A 22,850-nucleotide genomic window follows, 5' to 3' on the forward strand; every position below is an offset into this window, starting at 1 on the left:
CCCTCATTTGTGTTGATTAAAAAATGCCACAGATTACTCTGTTTAGAACTCAGTCTTCTATTATTAAAGTCAAATCAGGTTTGAAAGTGTCGGTCAAGGATGCATTCAGATGAGAAAAACGTCATGGTGTGCAAGTCAATATTTCTTTTGGTGTCTCATTATCAATCCAGATGAAATTTTAATGTTGCCATTTTCCACTTCCATTCTGCTTGATCATTGTTTTAGGGAGGATCGCTGCCTCAGGAATGTTCAGAACATGTCCCTAGTTGATGGCAAAGACTTAGAGTTCTACAGTAAGTTGCTTCAGTGAACAACATACAGCATGTACACATGTAATCACATCAGTTACATCTGTCACTCAGGTGTGTGATGTTTGTCACAGTACAATTTGCATGCTCAGTTGATCAGAATTGTTATCCTCCCATCATGAATGCTTGTGTTTTGTTGCACAGTGAAAATTGCCAGTTCCTATCACAGGTTCCTGCAGACCTGCCCTGACTGTCTGCTCATGCACACCTACGATAAAGTAGCCAATCACCAATTGTTCTACTTGTTTGGTAAGTATGAGCAGTGATGGAGCATTTACTAAAAGAACTGACAAGTAAAACAGTAAAATATTTACTTGATGGACTATTCATTGTATATTTTAACTGTAATTAATGAGTTGTAGTCAACTGACAATTCTTTGGCTATTTCAAATAAGGGTGGAAGGGTGGACCACTTTGGCATTCAACTCATCATTTCTTTTAGTATCTCACTTTCCTATTTGTGAAGAAGTAAGAAAAGAATATAAAAATCCCCAAACCAATGAGAAACTAGTTGTAGAGCCCAGTATGGATTTTCGCAAATGGATTTTTCTTCAACAAGTTAACTGATCAAGTGATTAATCATTTTAATATTCATCAACTAGACTATAATTGTCTTCCATCTAAATTGTAGCCATGTCTGAATACAAAGTAGCTTGAATTCAATCAGGGCTGGACTGGGACAAAAAATCGTCCTGGGCATTTTGACTAGAGAACCACAAAGACATAAAACCTTTGAATGAAAACAAATGCTGTTGTGACAGTGATGTACACTGTCTTGTTGGTATATATGTATGATTTCTATACATTTTGCATCAGATGACCACTTTGGTTGTTTTGAGAATAATAGATTGCTGAATATACATTAGAGCTAAAGAGACTGTATTTTAGGGTGGCTTGCAAAATTATAATATGGAGTTTGCTAGTGTGTAAGAATACAAACAGAAAAGGCCTGGAATGTGAACAATGAACTGGGGTGCAGGGCAGGAGAAGAATTAACCCCCACCCCCAGGACAGAAGCAAGAGTTACTGCAAGAGTTACTGAGGGTGAGGGGCAGACAAATAACAAAAGGACACTACCTTAAAAGGAGATGGGGGTCAGGGTGTCAGCACCCCTGGCTACTGTACCAGTGTTTTTCCATTGTGGGGGTGTTTACTATAGGGGGAGGATACCAGAGACTAAAACTGTAGCTGTTGTGTTGAATTCTTGAGATCAGCCTTTAGAATAGGACTGCAAAGGACTGCAGTGTGCTGATCTCCAGATGTATCTGTAAGGAAAAATGGGTAACAAAAGGATTGTGTGAAACTTGGAAACATCTCTGCATGATCTCTACCAACACGAAAGGATCGGAGAGAGCGGCGTTGTCTCCCACAGTTGTAAGATTCAGACATTTTAAATGAGAATAAGAAAGAAAAGTATTTCTTTGTGCCCCCCTCCTCTCCCTGTTAATGCTCTACTTGGCCCCCTGGCAAAACTTTGCTAGACCCGCCCCTGCACAGTTACCAGCTGTCAGCTACATTAAAAAAAAGGATGCTGGTGTTATTGGTCTCTCAGAAACAGTTCATAACTTCCCTTCACTCATGTCACCTATCATGTTTCTCCATCACCTGTTCAGCTCTGATGATCCAGTAAGGACATCTCCTGGTTTCATCTTCATGTTTCCCGCTCACCAGATAACCAACCTGACATCATGACCAGCAGCTTTACGGCTGTGGCTCCAACAAACATCAGCAGATCCTAGAAAGTAATATTAAATCAATTAAATAAATGATTTAATAAATAAATTAAATAAACAACTTATCAGGCTTTAACATGCTGCATGTATGTTTAGCGCAACATCCGCTGGTTTCCTCTTTCTGGCGCAAAGTGGGCGATAAACAAACAAGAGAGACGGGACCTGAGACAGAAAAGCCGATCATTGATCATTGATCAGTTTCATAACTGAAGTAGCAATAGGAGAGGGAGGGGGAGAGAGTGAGAGAAGAAGAAGCTGTGCAGCGGAGGACACAGATTAACTCCAGTTTTGTGTCTGTTTTTTTATTCTAGCTGAAGCACGGGACAAACTGCGTTCCTTTTCGCCTCAATACCATTTTCTTCTGTTTGAATGTGATGAGACTGCTTTCAGAGCCGTTGCCCAAACAAGGAGGAGAGTGTATCCGACCTCCTCGGCTGTAATTGTTCCAGCCCAGAGTCGATCATGACCAATTGGCCAATCGACCACCTGTCATTGTTTATACCGTTACAAAAAAACATAAAAACTAAAAGTCACCATCGCCCTTTGTGCCCGATACTCAGTCACAGTACTTCAAAAACACAATTACATTCCATTTCTGGGTTTAAAAAGTTCCCTGTCATTTTTTTTTATTTAGCAAAATTCAATTCACTTTTATTTATATAGTGCCAAATTGCAACAATAGTTGTCTCAACGCACTTAAAAAAGAGTGAGAAAAGGACAAACAAAAGGTTGTTTTTACACCTGGCTGTGCAGACTGCCCTCCATGTGCTATACAGACTGAGTACTGGCCAATACATTTAGCTAACATGTCTGACTTCTGTTTGTTGTTATTTCATAAAATTGTTAAACAACACATCTGTGTTAATTGTAGCAGGTTTATATTGTAACAGAGATTGTAACATTTAAGTAACCAGCAGGCTAACTGAAGCTGTCAAATAAGTGCAACATAGAGTAAACTCTTTTAAGTAGTGGGGGTAGTTCTTTAAGGAGGCAGCTGCCCGATCACACGAAACAAACAAAATACGCTTTAGGATTCAAACATCCTCGAACACTAGTGTGAGCACAATACATTCTAATGGTGCTTTTCCTGCTGTTGTTCTCTGCAGCGAGGAACAAGACTGTGACAGCTTCTGATTTAGAGACCTTCAGAAAGCAAGGTGAATGCCTCAGGTTTCCCACGACACCCAAGTTTAACTACAACCCTAACAATGGTAAGCACCACATATCGTCTACATTGAAATAGAATATGAAATCAATCTGCTACATAACTTAAATGCAGTAGATTGCCCAGTGAGCAAGTTACTGATAGGTTCGTAGCATAAACCTATTGGCTGGAACGTTCAAGACAATTCTACTACACAGCAAAAGCAAGACACAAGTAGTCAAAGTTCTTTGTGTTACTCATGCATGAGGGAGAGGACTGGACGAGCGCCGTTCCTTCGCTTGACCATAGGTTGCTCTCGTCTGCCCCCTCGTAACACTGCTCTTTTATTGAGGTTACATGAATGAACATATGAGTCTTACATAGGTATACATGTTTACATGTAGACAAAGAGTACCGTGTGTGTGTGTGTGTGTGTGTGTGTGTGTGTGTGTGTGTGTGTGTGTGTGTGTGTGTGTGGTCAAGATGTGACCCCATAAATGAATTCCCTAATCCTGCTGGTCTGGAAGTCCAGCCGTTCATCTAAACAAAAGGCAGTTAGACTAAAACAGATATACTTGTGTTTGCTATACCATGAAACAAAAAAAGAAGGTACGACCTCTTCTCGTGACCCCAGGATGTGAGTGTGTTTGCCAGAACACTCTGGAAGGCACACAGAGTCTTTACAGACTGCTAAGGATCAAACCTCTATCAATATGCAATTGATTATAAAACTCTAAGCATATATGAGTAAATATTTCTAAGCATAAATGACAACCTAATAATATAAACCTGACAGTTACCACACACTGAAAATGGTGTTGTAGAACAGGTTATCCCTGAACTTGTTTTAGCATTTCGGTTCATGAGTACAATAAAGCTTCAGAGGTGCTGGAAGATGGGGGTCTAATCATTTTTTGGCTGAAAGAAATCATCTCATACATCATGGACAATTTCTCAGTTGAGTGTGAGGAAGTAAAACTTAACATAAGGAGGTCTATAAAGAAAAGGCACAATACAATGTAAGCTTTGTTAGATTATTTGGTAGCTGTAACTCAGGAAGTACAGCATGTCATCTAATAGTTGGGAGGGTTTTTTTTTTTTTGCTCTAATCAGTAGCCTATGCAATGTATCCTTGGTGAAGAAACTAAATGCTCTCCAATACATGAGGGATGCATCCAGTGAGGGATATTGTATATAGTGCTTGAGTAGAGATTATATATAAGAATCTGTCCATGCATTAGGATAATAAATAAAATAATTCTAAAGATTTATTGTTGATTTATTGTGATGGGCAGCAAATTCCAGATTCCTCTAACAGTCCAAAGACATGCTGTCATTGGGGTTAGGTTAATTGGTGATTCTAAATCGCCCATAGGTCTAAATGGTTGTCTTTCTCTAAGCGTTAGCCCTGCTTCAGGCTAGTGATCTGTCCAGGGTCTACCCCACCTCTGTGACAGCTGGAATAGGCTCCCTGTGACCCTCATAAGGATAAGCGGAAGTGAATCGATGGATGATTTATTGTTTTGCAGCTGAAAATAACATGCTAGCCAGTTAGCACATAGGCTTAAGGTTCAATGGGTTGGTTTAGCTCAGGCAGTAGAGCAGGTTATCTACTTATCACAAGAATGGTGGCTTGAGCCATGCCTGCTCCAGTCTGCATCCTTGGACAAGGTGATAACTCTCTGATGGATCCGTTGGTGTTATAAAGTAATTATACAGAAAAAACAGAAAGAAAGCAAATGAGACAAGTTCTATAAAGTGCTTTGAGCGCTCAGGTATAGTAGAAAAGCGCTATATACAAAAACATGTACTTGCCAAGCAGTTGTGGTGGTTTCAAGGGAGCAACCAGACAGAGGGACCAACTCCACCACCTTTAATTGTAGCTAATGACAATAGTCTGCACTCCAACAACTCCAACCAGAGTTAGAGTTCACGGCCAGCGAGAATTGGAGATTATGTATCAGAATTTCAGGAGGAGGACCACACCTCCAAACACGCTCCTTCCGGCTGCCATCTATATAGGTTCCCCTAGTTCTGCAATCTGATCATTCTCGTTTACGTGTCCCACCCTCACTCTCTCCTTCTACTCCATTCTTCAACTTCTTCACTCCTATTTAGTACATGGGGATCTGCCAGGCCCGGGAGCCATTGCCAGTCCCCTTCGAGGCCTTCCCCAAACCGCAGCTCAATTCATGTCAAAGCATTCACTACTAAAACGCTGTCCAACTTATAATGAGGACGTGGGCCCAGCTAGTGAAAGACTTACCAAATAAATTGCTTGCACATGAAAAACATAACATCCCAATTATTTGATCTTTCACTTGAAATGTGCACACAAATGCATGTTGATCCTTATACCGACCTCCACTGCAAACACAATGCAAATCTGATAGTTACAGTCGGCCCTCTGGTCAGTCACACATCTTGGGAATCATGTTGAAGGACAGGCAGTGAAAAACACAGTGAATGGAGATGGAGCTCTTTGGGTAGCAGAATTAATGGCCGACTAGCTAAGATTTGTTTTACTCCCACATTTCTTAATGCACTTCAGCTTTCTCAAATACCACTCTGGACCCTGCTTGTCCCCAATCCAAGCTAAGATTGCAAAGCTTCTCAAGAAGATTGTCATGCAGTTGCTGGTTGCTGTTGGTTGCAGTTTAGTTGCTGGATGATTTCCATGTTATAGCAGTATCTGGTAATACAAGATGAAAGTTAAAGAAAAAACATATATAAACATGAAGTAAGAAAGACTACAGCAAACTTATCTTTGCATGTTTCACAATGTTAATGACTCCAAAGTTCATCTCATCACAAGAATCTGTGCCATTGTAGTTAAAGTAAGACAGGATGAGAAACAATAGAATTTACAGCCACTGCCATCTATTGTGTAAGAACATGACCCCTTGGAGAGAAAGGTAATCTGTATATTTAGCATTTAATGGAGGGTAAAGGACACTTGGAGGTGGGGAGGACCTAAGGATTTGCATTTGATGTCACTTCTCCAGAACGATCTATTCCTGTTTGTCTGTGAATCTTTATTCCCTTTACAGAACTGTGTCCTGTGGAGGAAAAGAAGTCAGAATCCACACCTCAACAAAACCTCCACTAACAGAGTTCTTAATAACACTGCCACTGCTATTGTCAAACTTACGCTGTTGATTGGTTTTTACTCATGATTTAGTTGAAAGAAATTTGACAAGTTTGAATGTCCAAACTGTTACGTAATAAGTAATTTTTGGTTCAGGTTTTGACTCGCCTACTAGACTCTATGTGACTCCTGATAGCTTAGCCAACATGAATGGGACAGGAAAGTTATGTTTACGTATCTTCAGTGTCATATCCATCCATCAACCCATCCGAAGCTTGGATGGTCAGCTTGATATCTAAAAAAACTGAGTTAATTATAAACAACAACAAAAAGGCATTTAATGCCATTTTAACCCAAATTGACACCATTAATCAACTGCATAAACCACTTTGAGGGAGGAATGGTTTGCACACTTGATCAATACTCACCCATTGGCTGTGAGCCAGAGAGGGATCTTCCTGAGAAATTGATCAAGTGATTGTATGACTTGCTACAGTTATATAGCAGCAACCTGAAGATCAAGCTGAAGGCATACGCTGCTTTACTGTCCATCTAGACTGTAATGGGTTATTTTCTCATACATCACAAAATAACCATGATGTATACTGTCTTCACTAATACCTGAAACCAGAAAATCAAATAACAAACTCTAAATAAATGATACAATTTGAAAAGTTTCTGACATCAGTGGTCATGGAAACCAAAGGCAAGACAACTGGCCTTTTTTTGGAACCACAGCAGTTGCACCACATTGGTCATTACAAATACTTCCAGTTTATACAGGGCATGAGTTGTTCCTGATATGTTAACCATGTGTTTGGGCAAAATAATTTGAGACAAGAATCTGTCAGAACTTTTGTAATTATATTTCTCTGTTATTGTGTTTTGTTTCACCAGTGCATGTGTGTGATTTATTTCCCCCCTGTGCATTTCCAAACCGATGATTAAAGTGGCCGGTATTGTCAACTAACTCTTCTGGCTCTCTTGCTTCTCCGTAGCGTGTTTGGCATTTTTTTTAACCTTTCGTTTTAAAAAAATATCAAGAGCTAATAGAAATCAGATGAGTAAACAGCAGAGAGCAATCAGGAAATCAGGATGGAAAGTAAAACTTAGGACTGATACAAACATTAACACTGAAACATAAAGAACGATGAAGGAACAGCCTACAGGAACCATCAGCACCGGCTCCCCTCAGGGCTGTGTTCTTTCTCCTCTGCTCTTCTCCCTGTACACCAACTGCTGCACCTCCACCCACCAGTCTGTCAAGCTAATCAAGTTTGCAGATGACACCACCGTTATTGGGCTCATCTCGGACGGAGATGAGTCTGCCTACAGGAGGGAGGTTGAACGTCTGGTGTCCTGGTGCAGCCACAACAACCTGGTGCTGAATGCCCAGAAGACAGTGGAGATTATTGTGGACTTCAGGAAGCACACAGCCCCACTCCCCCCCATCATCCTGACTGACACCCCCATCACGTCTGTGGACTCATTCCGCTTCCTGGGTACCACCATCACCCAGGACCTGAAGTGGGAGCCCACCATCACCTCCGTCATCAAGAAAGCCCAGCAGAGGATGTACTTCCTGAGGCAGCTGAAGAAATTCAACCTGCCAACACGGACGATGATGCAATTCTACACTGCAATCATCGAGTCCATCCTCACCTCCTCCATCACCGTGTGGTACGCTGGAGCCACTATCAGGGACAAACAGAGACTGCAGCGTGTTGTGCGCTCTGCTGAGAAGGTGATTGGCTGCAGACTCCCATCTCTGCAGGACCTGTACACCTCCAGGACATTGCGGCGTGCAGCTCGGATCTCAGCTGACCCTTCTCACCCTGGACACAGTCTGTTTGACCTGCTCCCCTCAGGCAGGAGGCTCCGGTCCATTCGCACCAGAACCTCTCGCCATAAGAACAGTTTCTTCCCCTCTGCTGTTGGACACATGAACAATAAACGTACGACTGTTCCCACCACTAACACATGACCCTACGCTGTGTTCACTGCATCATTCCATGTTTGGCACTGATCACCACCTGCACTCATGTATATATCTTTCTACGTAGCACTTTTAATTCTTATTCTCATGTATATATCTCATGTATATCTCATGCATACATCTTTCTACTTAGCACTTTTAATTCTTATTCTTACTTTTATTTTTTCATGTCTATTTAAGCGCAATTTATGACAGTATGTTTGCACTGAAGCACCGCAGCAATTTCCTAATGTTGTAAACCTGCTCAACATTTGGCAATAAAACCCTTTCTGATTCTGATTCTAAATGACGCTCCGCAACGTGGTGATGCCATTCGGGGCGACTGGAATCGATAAGGGAATCGTTTGCAAAAATGGCAAAAGATTCCAAGGAATTGAAACAGTGGGAACCGGTTCTCAACAAGAACCGGGTTTCGATACCCATCCCTACTGCCAGTATTAACCTGCAGGGCTGGACTGGGACAGAAAATTGGGCATTTTGACTAGAGACCGGCCCACCAGGTATTAAAGCCATAAAGACTTTGAATGAAAACATGCTGTTGTGACAGTGATGTACAGTCTTGTTGGTATATGTATGATTTCTATACATTTTATGTCAGATAAAAACTTTGGTTGTAAGATTTAGATAATTATTTAATAAAAGCGAGACATTTTGAATGAGAATAAGAAAGAAAAGTATTTCTTTGTGCCCCCCTTTCCCTGTTAATGCCCTACCTGGCCCCCTGGCAAAACTTTCCTAGATCCACCCCTGCACAGTTACCAGCTGTCAGCTACGTAGAAAAGGATCCTGGTGTTATTTGTCTCTCAGAAACAGTTCATAACTTCATAACTTCAACTCATTCATGTCACCTAAAAGGTAAACCTGTTTCTCCATCACATGTTCAGCTCTGATGATTCAGTAAGGACATCTCCTGGTTTCATCCTCATGTTTCCCTCTGACCAGATATCCAAACCATATCATGACCAGCAGGTTTACAGCTGTGGCTCCAGCAAACATCAGCTGATACTAGAAATTAATATTAAATAAATTCTAACAACAGCTGATCAAGCTTAAACGTGCTGCTGTTGTTTAGCGCGACATCCGCTGGTTTCCTCTTCCTGGCGCAAAGTGGGCGATAAATAAACAAGAGAGAAAAGACGATCAGCTGATCATTGATCAGTTTCATGATTGAAGTAGCAACAGGAGAGGAGAGAATGAGAGAAGAAGAGGCAGCTGTGCAGCGTAACGACAGAATAACTCCAGCTTTGTGTCTTTTTTTCATTATAGCGAAAGTCCGGGACAAACTGCGTCTCTTCTCAGCTCAATACGAAACGTGTAATATTTTCTCTGAATGAGGGACCATTCCATTTTTTTAAGGAGCCGTTGGCAACTCTACTAACCTTATGAATAAAATAAAGTTCACTATCAGTAACATGTTTTGCCTTTGGGGTGGCCAGTCTGGTTGGGGGGGTGGCCTGTGCCCCCCCAGGCCACCCCGCTGGACATGCCACTGATCAGGGATAGGCACGATTGTGGCACTGATTCAGTCTTTAGCACTACGGTTACCCCGGTGTGTCGGCCAGAACACCACCTAAGGCCAAAATGTCCCAGAGTATGGAAAAAGGAGCTTGAGGTTCGGTTTGAGGCACTTTATTGTCACAACTCAGTTCCTGTGGCTGTAAAAACAGTTGCGTGTGTGTGGTTTTTCTACAAAGGAAATACACAATACAAATAAATGATAAATAAGATGAATAGATAAGTGACATATTCAGATATAGACATAATACAATATAGTATAACCATACAAAGATCAGAGCAATGTAGCAAAACTTCTACCTAAACTGTGCAAGTGAACGGCATTGCTGCGAGGTTAAGTTATCGACAGTACTCCCGATAGTTGCATAAAATAAAAGCTTCCCTATTATAACTCCGCCATAATGCTCTTATTGTGAAGAGCAAGCGGGAACGCGATACTTCCGGTCGAACTACGATCGTCATTTAACGATCCTCATAACAAATTGTCCGCTACAAACTCCGTATTATAAAGCAAACAATCACAAGCACCAGATACAACATACAGAGAGGCTCTGATAATACAGAAATGACATACGAGCGACCGTACATGTGTCAACTAGAGCTAAACCAGGATAAGCTAAAGCATAAATTAGCATATGAAATGAAGGTGAACTCACGCGTTGCATCCTATACCGCTCCAACTACGAACTACATTAGCTTCTAAATGGTAAACATAGTACAGTATCAGCATAAACAAAGGCAAAATGCAACACAGGTTAATACTCGTGTGTGATAATATTAAAATACAGAAAAAAATTAAAAGTAATGTAAAATTAAACATCATGGCTCTCGTCACTGAGTATTTAAGTCAGTGCCTTATATAATATCAAAATATGCAATTGAAAATTAATTTTTACACATTTGTTAAGTGAGGCTTGTGGCCATCATCAGGGTCATCTGACCATCATGACCCTGATGAAGGCCACAAGCTGAAACACATCGGTCAATTATTAAAGTTGTTCATCTTCCCTCAAGTGTTGCTGGAGTTCCTGCTTTGTGAATTATTTCATCCTCTCCATGCACCTTGGAAGCACGTGAAGTTGTGCCAGAAATATCTTTTTGCTGCGATAACAGATATTGTTTCCAGGTGGAGGAGATGACCATGGGACAAAGAAATGCTCTGTCTTATGCAGGTGCTCTTTGAGATTTTTGGATGAAAATACATGGGCTTGGGGTAATGGTGAGGATCGGTTTAGAGAGTTTATGAACTCTCATGATGTTTCGATTAAGCTGAAATCTGAAACTAGACATTTGGAGGTCATTTATTTGGATACCACAGTGTTTTTGAAAAGGGATCAGAAGGCAAAATGATGTTAACAAAAGTTTAAGCCAGTCTGATGTCTGATTGCACGGATGGAGCTATCATTTGGCCCATACTTTTTGAAATGTGTAATCATTGTTGTGGACCTGGAGACCAATCTGGGCTGGTCCACAGGGCAGCAGATGTTGTGGGAGAATTTGGATCGGAAAGCTTGGCACATATGAACACAATGGTTTGAACAGATTGTGTAACGGTTGATTGTTCTTAAATTGATAGGTATATCTTAATATACCTATCGATTTAAAGTAAATGTTAATATGATGATATATTAATATATTAATATATGAAAATGTGTGTGTGCTGAATTTGCTTATATAAAGGAAAGAATTTAATTTAAAAATGCAAAACATCCAACACCTAAAACAAAACATCTGTTATAAATAAATGCACCTTGAGAATGATTCTTAAATTTGCATTATTTTATAGTTATTATGATTTCAGATTTAAGCAAGTTTATTTTGTTTTTTTAATATAATTTCAGCTTCATTGTCAAAGTTTTAGATCTTTTTTTTTTATTGATTGGTTTGGTGGGAGATGTTTATGAAAAAGGAATAGAACACAATTTTCCCCCTTAGTCCTGGGAAAGTGCACCTGAATTCATTCGAAATAAACTAAATAACACTTTCTAACATACCTAACCCTAACCCTTCCCCCTCCCCTAATCCCTGAAACCCTGACCTCAGGGTAAAAGGAGAGATCAAAGGGGATCAGGTGACTAAGTCAGGTGACTTCTTGCCGACACCAGGTGGGAAATAGAGGTGCAAAAGATGGGAGCAGGAATGGCCTGTGCATTGCATCCCTGTCGTCTTCTTCCATTCCTCCAGGAGATGGCAGTAAAAGCCTGCATATGATGAATGATGCTGTAGTGCCAGGGCTGCTGTTGTTTTGTTAAAAGCTAAAACTTGTCATTTAAAATGCATGGATATTTAAACAGCAGTGGAGCAGGACAAGACCTCACTACACTGCCAAAACACACGAGTTCAAGCCTGAAAAAGGCAAATGTATCCCGAAACGTCGCGGCGAGCTCAGTGGATGCAAACGGCCATTCTAAACCCAAGTTAGACAAGATTTAGAAGATTTGGTGCCCCCACAATCGTCAACAGATTGTTATCTGTTGGCAAGGCTCTACAGCAGGGTGGGAGGTGCTGCAACCCAACCCTACCCCTTTCCCTCCCCTAACCCCACAAAGCCTAATCTCAGGGTGAGTGATTAAATTTAAAGGGGGATGAATAAACCAGATAGAAGTGCCAGAGCCTGGAGCAGGATCCTCGATGATAAATAGTTTTTGACATCATGCAGATAGTGTTCTTGTTAACCCTCTGACCTCCACCCTTCCCTTTTTCTCCCTCTTTTTTTACCTCTCCCTGGACATTATGATGTCATGTCTCTCCCCTGCAGCCTCCCCTCCCCCCAAATCCCATGGGAATATAACCAATTAGCCAAAGTGCTGTCCTCCCACTGAACCTCTTAACTCTCCAAACCTCCTTCAAACTTCTGATCTGTCATCTCACTATCATCTGCTTGGCAACATTCATCTGACCCCTCCAGAGGGTTCAGAGAGAAAGAGTCAGAGAGCTACACTACATAGGTGGAAAGAGTATCTTTGTGGTGGCTTAAGTGGAATTTATATTCCAGCAGAGGTAACACGTTTGCTATCTGCTGCCTGTATTCCTGCAGAGAACTGTTGCTAGATGGAGCCAGTGTACAAAGAATGTGGTACAACTGATATGTGGGACCTTTTTGCCTGTGCTGTTGGTAGTCCATGGAGAAGAGCAAAATTATAATATACAAAAAGCTGGAATTCAAAATATGTATTAAAAACAATGAAAAGTTCCCACTGGAGCAAATGTCTGTGCTTTCTGCAACATGAATGGTATAAAAAGCATAAAAGATGTAACAAAGCACAGACATTTGCTGTCTAAAATTTGCTGTTTGGCGGTTCTCCCGTTTCCAGTGAATTTGGCTTTTACTCTCCTTCCTTAATTCGACCATCTTATCAGCCAGTCAGCATTCGGTATACGTACATCTGCTTCCAGTAATGCTCAGTTAGGATCTTGGAGGACTGCACAGGAGCATTTTTGGGTGAAAACCCCTCTCGCCACAGTGTCAGAACAGACTATGTGCACGCAGATTGACCATATATTATACTTTATTTATTCTGGGAAATGAGTGAGTGAATCCAAGCATTGTTGTGGGTCACACCCAAGAGCTTTCTCACTTATATATAAGTATATTTTGAATGAGTACCAACAGTTTAGTCCTATAATCACCAATAGTTGAGCCAACACTGTGGCTAATAATTCGATTATAAAAATAAATTATTTGCTTTTGTCACCCTTTCTAATTGAGTAGTCAGAAATAATCAAATCCACAGTAATCTGTCATCTAAGGTCAAATAAAAGTATCTGAAATCTACTCTGTTTGGTTCAATTAGGATGATAAGGAGACAGGCAGTGGAAACTCAGCTTCAGGAAAAACCTCCACTCAAAATGAGACACTGACGACTTAAAGGGGAAAAAAAAAGTAAAATGAGTGTATTAAAATTTGAAACATTTAAATTGCCCCAAAAATGTAGGCATGAACCAAAAACATTTAAATCCTTTCAAACATTTAGTTCGACTCAATAATTCGCCCTTCAAAATGTTCAATACCGTCCCTTTAAGTGTCCACAAATGTACCAGGTACGCTGTCCATATCAGTGGAGTGCACTTATTGTTCTCTATTTGGTAAGTATTTCAACATTATTTGGATTGTCGTTAGTTCACAGTTTTTCCCTCTGATGTGTCAGTTTATGTTAGGTGGTATCAAGCCTGACCCAAAAAATAAGGTAGCAACATAAGGCGCTCTGAGAGCCCAGTAAAAACGTGAATCCTGTTCCTTCAGATTGGGAGCGTCCTTTGTAGACATCTCGAGTGGCGTCCAGTCCTTAGATGACACCGCTCAGTCCTTCGCAGCAGATTTCTTCCATCTAGAAAAAAAAAAAAACAGCTCACACACAAATGCTCAGTGCAATCACTTGTAAAATAAAGCACATATTTCTACCAACTCATTGTTCCTGTATCCCATTTGTACAAAATCAAATTTCTCTAAGTGTTATCTTTTGTCTTCACATATCACTCATCTATACAGTTCTTATTGGTCAATAAAAATATTTCAATAACAAAAATACATTTCAGTGCAAATAAAATGAAGCATGAAAAGTGTCTCATATCGTGTATTAGCTAAAACCTCACATACAGGCAATGGCGTGTCCAGCGGGGTGGCCTGGGGGGGCACAGGCCACCCCCCCAACCAGACTGGCCACCCCAGGTGCCACCCCAAAGGCAGAACAATACAATTCAATCAAATATCAAATGTCCGATTATGTTTTCACGGTGAAGCTCAGATATCCGAGTGTAAGTGAATGCAGCATCGGCTTCTGCGCTACGTGCATCACGTTGGCAAAGGTAGGAGAGCCAAGCACGAAAGATGGCACCGCAGGAAACAATTTTTCGGTGAAAGAAAATGAGGACAGAATAAATGTCCCGGTAAGTAATATTAAGTTTGTTGAGTTTAGTAAACTTCGGTGAAATTAGAATACCAAGGAAAAAATAACACTTAAAGAATTATTGCAGCCGTCGAATATTTCAGACAGTATGCTACTGAGGGCAGCTAACATAAGAGTTATGAGTTATAAGATATAATCTAAGTCGTAACATTGCTGTATGGAGCTGCAGATTTGGTTGCAGGTTAACATAGCTGGACTGGCCATCGGGCATACCGGGCATATCCCCAGTGACTTATTTTTTATTTTTATTTTGTAAGGGCATGAACAATGAGAGGTGGTGGATTGGCCAGATGCAGGTCGATGTGTAAAAATAACTCAGTTGTTTGGTGGTGGCTATGGCGGGGCTTCCACAGAGGCCAGCAGGTGGATGAGGGAAGGGGAGGCAGGAGGAGAGACCCGAGGCAGCCGCCGGTCCGAGTGTCAGGTGAACTGAACTTCAGGTAAGAAGTTATGAGCTGCAGTCTATCTGGGTCAGATATAAACTAAGTTTAGGTGGAGTTTATTTTTGTTGTGCTGACTTTTTACCGTCAGTTGCAATAACTCATACTGCCCGAGCTAGCATGACGGAGTTTCTGTACAGCTGTTCAGTTGCTATGATGTTACTGATAGTGAACTTTATTTTATTCATAAGGTTAGTTAGTAGAGTTGCCAACGGCTCCTTAAAAATGGAATGGTCCCTCATTCAGAGAAAATATTATGCGTTTGGTATTGAGCTGAGAAGAGACGCAGTTTGTCCCGAACTTTAGCTAGAATGGAAAAAGACAAAGCTGGATTTATTCTGTGTGTTTACGCTGCACAGCTGCCTCTTCTCTCATCTCCCCCTCCCTCTTCTGTTGCTACTTCAATCATGAAACTGATCAATGATCAGCTTTTCTCTCTTGTTTATTTATCGCCCACTTTGTGCCAGAAAGAAAAAAAAAACAGTGGAGGTCGCGTTAAACAACAGCAGCACGTTTAAGCTTGATCAGCTGTTGTTAGAATTTATTTAATATTAATTTCTAGTATCAGCTGATGTTTGCTGGAGCCACAGCTGTAAAGCTGCTGGTCATGATGTCGGTTTGGATATGTGGTGAGAGGGAAACATGAAGATGAAACCAGGAGATGTCCTTACTGGATCATCAGAGCTGAACAGGTGATGGAGAAACAGGTTTAGGTGACATGAATGAGTTGAAGTTATGAACTGTTTCTGAGAGACAAATAACACCAGGATCCTTTTTTACGTAGCTGACAGCTGGTAACTGTGCAGGGGCGGGTCTAGCAAAGTTATGCCAGGGGGCCAGGTAGGGAATTAACAGGGAGAGGTGGGCACAAAGAAATACTTTTCTTTCTTATTCTCATTTAAAATATCTCGCTTTTATTAAATAATTATCTAAATCTTACAACCAAAGTTTTTATCTGATGTAAAATGTATAGAAATCATACATATACCAACAAGACAGTGTACATCACTGTCACAACAGCATTTGTTTTCATTCAAAGGCTTTATGGTTTTAATACCTGGGGGGCCGGTCTCTAGTCAAAATGCCCGATTTTCTGTCCCGGTCCAGCCCTGCAGGTTAATACTGGCAGTGTCACCATGCCAGCTGACTGTATTTCATCGTCAGCCAGTGTTGTTCTTTATCAATATTACCAAAGTTTACCATAAGGCAGCATAGCAAGTATTTACTTGCTTTCAGGTTTTATTCAAATGTTAGTCTTTTCAGTTGTTTCCCCACTTTTTTCCTGTTTCAAAATCAAACACCAGTTTGTGAGAAGATTATCTTCTTTTTTTAAATAGGCAGATAAAATTTTACATTGGCTAATTTGTCAATTGTTTGTTACAAATGTTCGTATTTTAATATTCAAAAATGTTTTTGCCCAAAACATATGTGCACTACATGTCAGTAAAAATACTATGCAAATATTGCTGTCCTTGAATACTGAGTAAACACTGACAAAGCACTGATTGTATCTCTTGTACTTTATCAACGCAGTATCTAAAAACTTTGCACCGTAGTGGTTAAAATCTCATTCTAATAAGAGTTAAAAGCTCATTCGGTTATTAGGTTTATAGGATTATTGAATTATGGTTAATGGTTGGTAGAATTTTTTTTTTAAACATTATCTGCCAATTACATCTGCCACCCTTCTCCAAATCTGTGCCCCTACCTGGCCCCCCCAACAAAAATTTTCTAGACACGCCACTGCATACAGGTGCATTAGCCCAGGGAGCGCATGCTTTCTACAGGGCTAACACAGCTAAGAAATCATTAGCAGCTTCTACAATCACATTTCTAACAAAATATCATATCCTGACTGGTTTTATACTCAGCCAGACTGTGAATCACAATCCGATTTGCAAACATACGAGACTCACCAGGTTCTCTGTCATATCGAGGCTATCTCTACACTCCGTTACATATTTTTATGTACGGATTACGGGGTATGACCCCACCCCACAGGTAGTGGTGTGTGGATACTTCTTTAAGACGCTCAGCTAGCCCGGCCACACCCCATAGCTTACGCATAAAACTACTGTGCAAATGTGAAACCAGTGATTGTTTGATCTCCACAGGTTTGTGTTTGTGGTTGACTGGTGGTACCTACGTGTGTGTGTGGCAGTGGTGTCCGCTCGTGGGAGCCTGTCTCGGCAGCCTCCCTGGACGCTGCCTATCCCCGAGCCCCTATCCCTTTAAAAACTAAGGCAATCAAAGCTGCTGTGCTCGAGTGGCTCCTGTAGGCTGTGTTCCCCTGGCGTATTGCCCGTGTCTGCCGGCTTACATGCCAGTCGGACCTCGCTGTGGTGAGTGAGAGTTCTCCATCCTACTTAACTGGGTTCTTGTCTGGCATATTGCCCATGGTTCGCAGGTTTACACAGCCAGTGGGGCCCCACTCATTCGCTCAGCAGTTAAGTTGCCTAACTTTCTAAGCACTCCACACACCAGTAAAAAAGAAACAAAGACCTAACACACTGTGTTAGCTTACCTGAGAGTCAGTGTTTTCCACTGAAGTGAAGGCAGAGCATGCAGGCCCGTGGACGGGCTTTCCTCCCCTGCCTGCTGATTTTCTAGGCCCTCCCCACAGTGTTTCCTGGAGTACTGGAGCTGGCCCTCCCTGAGGTCCCTGCCACAGCAACCTCAACGTTTAATGATGTCACTCTGCTGCAGCCACTGCTTCCAGATTTTCAGGACCTGTATGCAGGGAGTTTGAGGCCAATGGTGCTCTGCATCGATGGTCCCCTGCCTGCATACAGTTTGCTGCCATGCATGGCTTCTCAAACCACATACTCCTGCTAGAACACTCAGATCTGCCACTCAACTACTTCTGACCCAACCCAGATCTCGACTGAAGTCCCGGGGTGACCGTGCGTTTGCTCTGGCTGCCCCGGTACTGGAATACCCTTCCTCTCGACCTCCGCGCATCTGATTCCATTGCACTGTTCAAATCACGATTAAAAACCCACTTATTCAATCTTGCCTTTCCCTCTAGTTAATATTTCTTTTATGATTTTATATCATGCACTTTTATGCTCATTTAAATTCTTGTTTGCTCTGTACCTGTTGCTTTCCTATGTATTAGTGACAGTTATCTGCTTGCATATTTAGTACTTGCTTTGGTCCTATTTCTATTATCCTCCTCCTATACTCTATCTTACTTGTTAAGCACCTTGGCACACCCTTGGTTTTTAAGTGTGCTTTATAAATAAAGTTTTTTATTATTATTATTATGGCCAGGAGCAGATTGCCCGCTGGTCGCACCTCGGGCACCTCGGGCTCCTTCCTGGAGAGGGCTGCATGTCTTAACAAGGACCTGAGGGTGATGGACTATCTGTTGGCCAAGCTGCACAGAGCCAGGGCCACTCAGTCTTGTCTATCCAACTCGACGGCCATTTTGTTGCTCCACTTGCAACAACTGGCTTGTCAGTTTCAGGCGAGCTCTGGGGACCCAGTGGAGCTTCTGGCTGCTTCCTTGCCAGAGGCGGAGCCAGACATTTGAAACACCCGGGGCTTAGCCCTAAAGGGTAGTATGCATGTGGAATACATATTTTTTTTTTTTTGGGGGGGGGGTTAGAAATGACTGAAAGATTAATTGGCTCTGTTTTGAGTTTTGTTCAAAAAAGAATGACTTCATAGAGGGAAAAAAAATATATCGCATGTGCAGGACACCTTAAACTAGTTTTTTAATTAAGCAGCGAGGCAGAACAAAATCAGGGCTGTATCAAGACACGAGGACTAAACCCCAATTCAACCAGACCCAAAACTGATCCAGAATTAAAACAGGACTACAACAGTTCAAAATCAGGAGGACTGAGGACTTAACCAAGACAGAACCAGAAAGCTAGATGATAGCAGCACTAAAATCATCATAGACCTGCACTACACTTGTTTTTTTTAATTCTACCAAAGTACAATATTTAGATTGAGAAAAGTTTATATAATTATTTAGCCTTGTTGTGCAAACAAGCCTGCAAAACGTAATAAATATAGAATTTGAACAGTAACAAACCTAAAAAGAAACACTAGGTACCAGATACACGAGGACCTGTGATACGGTGATACTTCTGGTAAACAACCATTTGACTAACAGGTGTGTCTCACCTGCTCTTGTTCATATCTGTTCTGTCCTCATTCTGCATCTCCCTCTCTGTTCCTCTCTCCCTCTCTGCTCCTCTCTCTCTCCCTCTTTGTGCTGACAATCATCAAATATACAGTTGAAACCAGATATTTACAAACTCTTCAGATCAAAACACAAACACTTTTTTAATTGTACCATCAAATCAGACTAAATGTTTATTTTTTTTGATTGATAAATATAAAAAACACATTTGTTAACTTTAAGAGTAAAGAGAGAAACTATCTGTATTTCTTAATTGTAAATGGCACCAAATTGTATTCAAAATTGAGCCACACTTATGGAGCTCCACAGTTCTTTTCCTGGTGTTTTGGTTGACATCTCTTGATTTTCCCATTTCAAAGAAACAGGCTCTGTGTTTTGCCTTATATGCATCCACAGCTGTGCCACCAATTTACTCACATGGACTCTACTAACCAATCAGAAGCTTCTTCAGCTCAGAATGGAATCGTCTGGAGTTTTCTTATTAATTAACAATAAACTTAGTGTACATGTGCTCCTACATTTGATGAAAGTGATAAAAAATAAACAGCTCTGTCTCTCTTTATTCTGACATTTAACTAATTCAAAATATATTTCAATATTTATTTATCCAAAACAAAACAAGTTTACTCTAAATTGATGTTGTACAGTAAAAAAATGTTCTTGTGTTTTCCATAAAGTGTATGTAAATATCTGTTTTAAACTGTGGATATCCTGCTGTGTATTCAAATTCTTCTTGTTTTGCATAGAAATATACTGAACAACATACAAAGCATAATATATAAAATACTACCAGAGTTTTTTCTTTGAAAGAAGCCCCTTATGTCCATTCTTGCATATCAGTACATTACTGAAACCGATTTATTTAGCTGTGGAGGGAAACAACTGAAAATATGAAATAAACACATGTAAGCTAAGACTCTCTAAAGAAACAGCATTGTTGTTGTTCGGCTTTTCATTTCGCCATTTGTTGATTCACTTGAAGAGCAAGTAACGTAATATTGGTCAAGTGATCAGTTTGATATCAATCTTTCGTGATTCACCGCAGGGGTGGAGCGTGGGGGTGGCTTACTGGGCTTAAGCCCGGGTTGTTTTGTCAGAAGCCCGGGGTCTTTTGGAGTGTAATTTTTTCATAGTTAGATGCCTGGCTGACAACTGTATAAAACAAAAAGTACACACAATATTCGAAGCACATAGTGCACACTGTGGGAATTTACGACTGTGCGTGAATCCCCCCTGATATTGGTATGATCCGAGCTCAGGCACTAAGCGACTGAGCGAGGGGGCGGGGCAGCTGCCGCCTGTGAGTGCGCTGTTGGAGAGACGGAGCCAGCCATACTAAGGAGAGCTTAAGTTTGACCAGTATGGGCTCAAAATGTGGTCATAAATATTTTGTACTTGTAAAAAAGATTTGTATGTGTAAAAAAGATTTGTGTGTGCGTAAAAAAGATTTGTGTGTGCGTAAAAAAGATTTGTGTGTGCGTAAGAAAGATTTGTATTTGTAAAAAAGATTTGTGTGTGGACTGCAAGTTACAAGTACGGATTTTGACCCTATTTTTCTTCCTTTCATCTGATTGGTCAATGTCATGTCAATCACAAATGTAACAATCCAATCAGAGAACAGATGGGTTTGGCTGTCAGAGGGGAGCTTTTTTGAACTGCAGGTCCTTGAAGGGTGATACAGTTTGAAGCTGGAGGATCTCTATATAAATATCCGATAGCAGCTAGGTCCCCTAACTTTCAGCAGCTGTTGAAAGGATAAAGTTGTGCTATATCAGTGGTTAGAAATACATTATTACTTTAGGATTAGTTTAACACAACGTCAGGGCTGACCCGGGACCATTGCTGTGAGTCACAGTGCGCAGCATAAAAGTCCTTTCACATCGGATGCAGGATACGCTGCTAATGCTAACTGCTAACTAAAAGCAAAGGATCCAGGATTTGTTGCTGGCTGCTGGGCTCTGTGGGTTTTTGCAGCAGCTCTACCTGTACTAGATGCACCTGCTCCTTGTCTTTTCTATCTCTGACTTTATGTCCTCTACAAGAGTTTCTGTTTTTTTTGCTGGTTCTTCAAATGTTCAATAAAAACATGTATGCTAATTCATAACGAAGAAAGCTTTGTAATGAAGACTGTCATTTCCAAAACACTGCCCGCCCCCACCCCGCAGCGCTGTTGAAAAGGCTGTGGAAGTCCCTGTATTAAACACGTAGACCTGTGACACAAAAATCACCGAACTCGGACGACCACAGACTGTTTTCCTTCGTGGTGATGAAGGAAACCGCTGGGTTGGCATGTAAAAGGGCATTTATTCCCTTCAAGGACCTGCAGTTCAAAAAAAGCGCCCCTCGACAGGCAAACCCATCTGTTCTCTGATTGGATTGTTACATTTGTGATTAACATGACATTGACCAATCAGATGAAAGGAAGAAAAATAGGGTCAAAATCCGTACTTGTAACTTGCAGGGTTTTTTTTTTCTAAGTCCACACACAAATCTTTTTTACAAGTACAAAATATTTATGACCACATTTTGAGCCCATAGACCAGGTAAAAAAGCAAATCATTCGTACCGTACAAATAATGTAAATATGACGGTGAATCACGAAAGATTGATATCAAACTGATCACTTGACCAATATTACGTTACTTGCTCTTCAAGTGAATCAACAAATGGCGAAATGAAAAGCCGAACAACAACAATGCTGTTTCTTTAGAGAGTCTTAGCTTACGTGTGTTTATTTCATATTTTCAGTTCTTACCCTCCCCGACTAAATCGGTTTCAGTTATGTACTGAAACATAAGAATGGACATTAGAGGGTTCTTTCAAAGAAAAAACTCAGGTAAATGTTATTTTATATATTATGCTTTGTATATTGTTCAGTATATTTCTATGCAAAACAAGAGGGATTTCAGTACACAGCAGGATATAACCAGATATTTACACTTTAGGGAGAAAACACAAAACATTTTTACTGTACAACATCAATTTAGAGTAAACTTTTGTTTTAGATAAATATTGAAATATCTTTTGAATTAGTTTAATGTCAGAATAAAGAGAGACAGAGCTGTCTATTTTTATCACTTTCATCAAATTTAGGAGTACATGTACACTAAGTTTGTTAATTAATAAGAAAACTCCAGACGATTCCATTCTGAGCTGCAGAAGCTTCTGATTGGTTCGTAGAGTCCATGTGAGTAAATTGGTGGCACAGCTGTGGATGCATATAAGGCAAAACACAGAGGCTGTTTCTGTGACATGGGAAAATCAAGAGATGTCAACCAAAACACCAGGAACAGAACTGTGGAGCTCCATAAGTGTGGCTCAGTTTGAATACAATTTGGTGCCATTTACAATTAAGAAACACAGACAGTTTCTCTCTTTACTCTTAAAGTTAACAAATATGTTTTTATATTTATCAATCTAAAAAAATAAATATTTGGTCTGATTTGATGTTACAATTAAAAAAGTGTTTTGATCTGAAGAGTTTGTAAATATCTGGTTTCAACTGTATATTTGATGATTGTCAGCACAAAGAGGGAGAGAGAGGAGCAGAGAGGGAGAGAGAG

General features: G+C 40.7%; 1 protein-coding gene across 3 annotated transcripts in view; it reads left to right on the top strand.

The window, feature by feature from the left end:
- Positions 1-22,850, top strand: part of LOC105940649 (uncharacterized) — a 47,717-nt gene that overhangs the window by 6,104 nt on the left and 18,763 nt on the right. The window contains exons 4-7 of one of the 3 annotated variants that reach the window (XM_014408689.4): positions 226-293; positions 453-557; positions 3,148-3,252; positions 6,236-6,422. In XM_014408689.4, coding sequence (XP_014264175.1) covers positions 226-293; positions 453-557; positions 3,148-3,252; positions 6,236-6,294 — 337 coding nt within the window. In that variant the 3' untranslated portion in view covers positions 6,295-6,422. Of the gene's footprint in view, positions 1-225; positions 294-452; positions 558-3,147; positions 3,253-6,235; positions 6,430-22,850 lie in introns of those variants that run through there. The other 2 variants (XM_076888181.1, XM_012916434.4) reach the window with 2 other exon arrangements.

Source organism: Maylandia zebra, linkage group LG2 (assembly GCF_041146795.1).
Source record: "Maylandia zebra isolate NMK-2024a linkage group LG2, Mzebra_GT3a, whole genome shotgun sequence".
Classification (NCBI taxonomy): Eukaryota; Metazoa; Chordata; class Actinopteri; order Cichliformes; family Cichlidae; genus Maylandia; species Maylandia zebra.